This window comes from Rhamphochromis longiceps, linkage group LG4, assembly GCF_057381845.1.
Source record: "Rhamphochromis longiceps isolate RC_006_pf linkage group LG4, R_longiceps_female_GT1.1, whole genome shotgun sequence".
In the NCBI taxonomy this organism is placed as follows: domain Eukaryota; kingdom Metazoa; phylum Chordata; class Actinopteri; order Cichliformes; family Cichlidae; genus Rhamphochromis; species Rhamphochromis longiceps.
The window spans coordinates 790,231-792,730 of record NC_140560.1 but is presented as its reverse complement, the minus strand read 5'-3'; the positions used below and the strand labels follow the sequence as shown (position 1 = coordinate 792,730).

At 44.1% G+C, this 2,500-nt stretch overlaps 1 protein-coding gene across 1 annotated transcript in view; it reads left to right on the top strand.

Moving 5' to 3' along the window:
• ppp1r35 (protein phosphatase 1, regulatory subunit 35) overlaps positions 1-2,500 on the top strand; it is a 10,225-nt gene that overhangs the window by 4,879 nt on the left and 2,846 nt on the right. The window contains exon 3 of the mRNA XM_085402797.1: positions 228-315. Within this exon, the coding sequence (XP_085258923.1) occupies positions 228-315 (88 nt within the window). The remainder of the gene's footprint in view (positions 1-227; positions 316-2,500) is intronic.

The window sequence follows — 2,500 nt, the reverse complement described above, 5'->3', positions numbered from 1 at the left end:
AGTAATAAATCACATGAATAGCACATTCATGTAGCTGTAAAAAGCATGATAATATATTAAGTAATCCAAAGTATTCAGAATACATTACTCTCATTGAGTAACGTAACGGAATACGTTACAGAATACATTTTGGGGCATGTAATCTGTAATCTGTAGTGGAATACATTTTAAAAGTAACCTTCCCAACACTGTGTGTGTGTTGACATCACATTTATGTTGTCCTGCAGGTATGTTGTAAAGAGGCAGTCATCACAGTAACACCAGAGCCTGACATCGACTCGAGCAGTGACGCCCCGTTTGAGGACTGGCTGAGAGGTGAGAGCATGCTGCTGCTGCTGTAAAGGTAAAGTCAGATGCACTTGGTATGGAAGATGCCATCGTGTGCAGGGGATCTCTGGTGGAGTCACTGTGTCAAACCTTCTCGCTCAAACTCTTGACTGTGAACAAAGCTGGACCCAGCCCAGCAGAAAAAGATGTTTCCTGAGGCGGAGCCTGTCCCAGTTGGCGAGCGCAGGGTGTACTTTACACGGGTCCATCGCAGGGCCACACAGATTGGTACAAAAAATGTGTACAGAGTGTCCAGCTCTGGGCCTCGAGGGCCGCTGTCCTGCAGGTTTTAGATCTTACCCTGGGTCAGCTAAGTTCATTAGCAGGCCTCTGGAGAACTTTCACAGATGCTGAGGACGTCATTTAGCCGTTTGAATCAGCTGTGATGGATCAAGGACACGTCTAACACCTGCAGGACACCGGCCTTTGAGATCATTATATTTGAATGGCTATATTGTGGTATAGCTCTCACCCCTCAGCTGTAAAAAGCTATGAGGTGTCATCCCCCTGCTGGGGAGGCAGGTCGGCGGCTGGCCTGGAAACCCAAATTTGTGACTGCAGTAACTCTGGAACAAAGCGATGTAGCATTGCCAAATAGATACCACACGTTAGGCCTGCACAATAAATCGAAAATTCATTGTCATCGCAATATCAGCCTGTGCGATGGGCCCATCGCAAAAGACGACGTAAACTGCGATAATGGAGTACCTTAAAATGTTTACACACGTGCTTTAAAGAATTTACCAATCAAAGAACCCCCTTTATACATTAGACCAGTCGAATGGAGCCCTTCACGGCATTAACCAATCAAATGGATTAGAGGCCCGCCTCCTACGCAGGTGGGGAGCGAACAACGCTGCAGCAACGAGTCATAGTTGTAAAGGCTGAGAGCGAGACGCATGACGAGAACGCTACTGACTATGAACTCGTGGCTAAAAAAATAGTACCTCGCTTATTTGGAGGTACTTTGGATTTGATAAAGACGACGTTCTCCAAACACAGGTGCTCTGCAACACTTGCCGAACATTCGTGGCAACCACCAGAGGAAACACGACTCCACCATCATCTTCAACACAACCACAGAGAACAGTTTGAAGAGTTCCAGAAAGACCGGGCTAGCTAATGTTGCTAATGTTAGACAAAGAGCGCCGCAGCAACAGCCGTCTCTGTATCAGAGTTTTTCAAGTGGAACAACTTATGAGAAAACGTCGAAGCGCTACAAAGAAATAACAGAGGCCAAAGACATGATGCCTGTAAATGCAGTTAGCAGAGACGGCTTCACCAGTCTGATACATAAAGTGGACCGGAGATACCGCATCCCCTCACGAAACGACTTTTCCCACGTCGCCATTCCACAAATATTCGAACGATGTTTGAACTGAGCCAAGCTGAAGCTACGCCAGCACTACAGTAAAGTTTCCTCTCCAGTTTCGACTTGCATCATAACTACTTGGTGAGAGATAAAATGATGAACAGCTGCACTGAGATCATTTGCAGTATAATTTAAGTTATGTTTACTTAAAACTAATTCTAGAGACCAGGAAGGATGTCTTTCAAAATTCAAGCCTCAGAATTTTTTTTATGGGGCAATGTTTCAATGTTAAAGTGCACTTTGTTGTTACTCTGCTAACAGCAGCTTTCATTAAATAAAACTGTTGCAGTAAAATGGAAATTATGTATTCGTTTTTTGTTTGTTTTGCAATTTATTTTATCGCAAGTCATATCGCTATCGCAGTATTGATCACAGTTATCGCACATCGCAGGTTTTCCTAATATCCTGCAGCCCTACCACACGTGCATTTGTTCAGACTTTGGGACGAGTGTGAATCTCACTGATCGCAACCTCAAATTCAAAGGCAGAGATTTTCAAATGTATGCCACAGGTGCCTCTGCTGCAGGAGGCTGCCAGTATTTTACAGTTTGAGATTATGGACTGCACGGACGAAGTACTGAGCCACACCTGCTCATTCATGTGTTACGTTTTGTTTTCTCTGCACCATGTGAGACAAGCTTGTGTTGTTGTGTGTCTTTAACATTGATCACCAAGCACAATGTGAAGTGTGAGCTGCAGGGGTGTAAAGCACATCGGATCACGGTTTTAAGTCACGGATCAGCAAAAAACAGAAAATTTTAACATTTACTTATTAACTTATTTAAGTACTTTTTGCCTGTT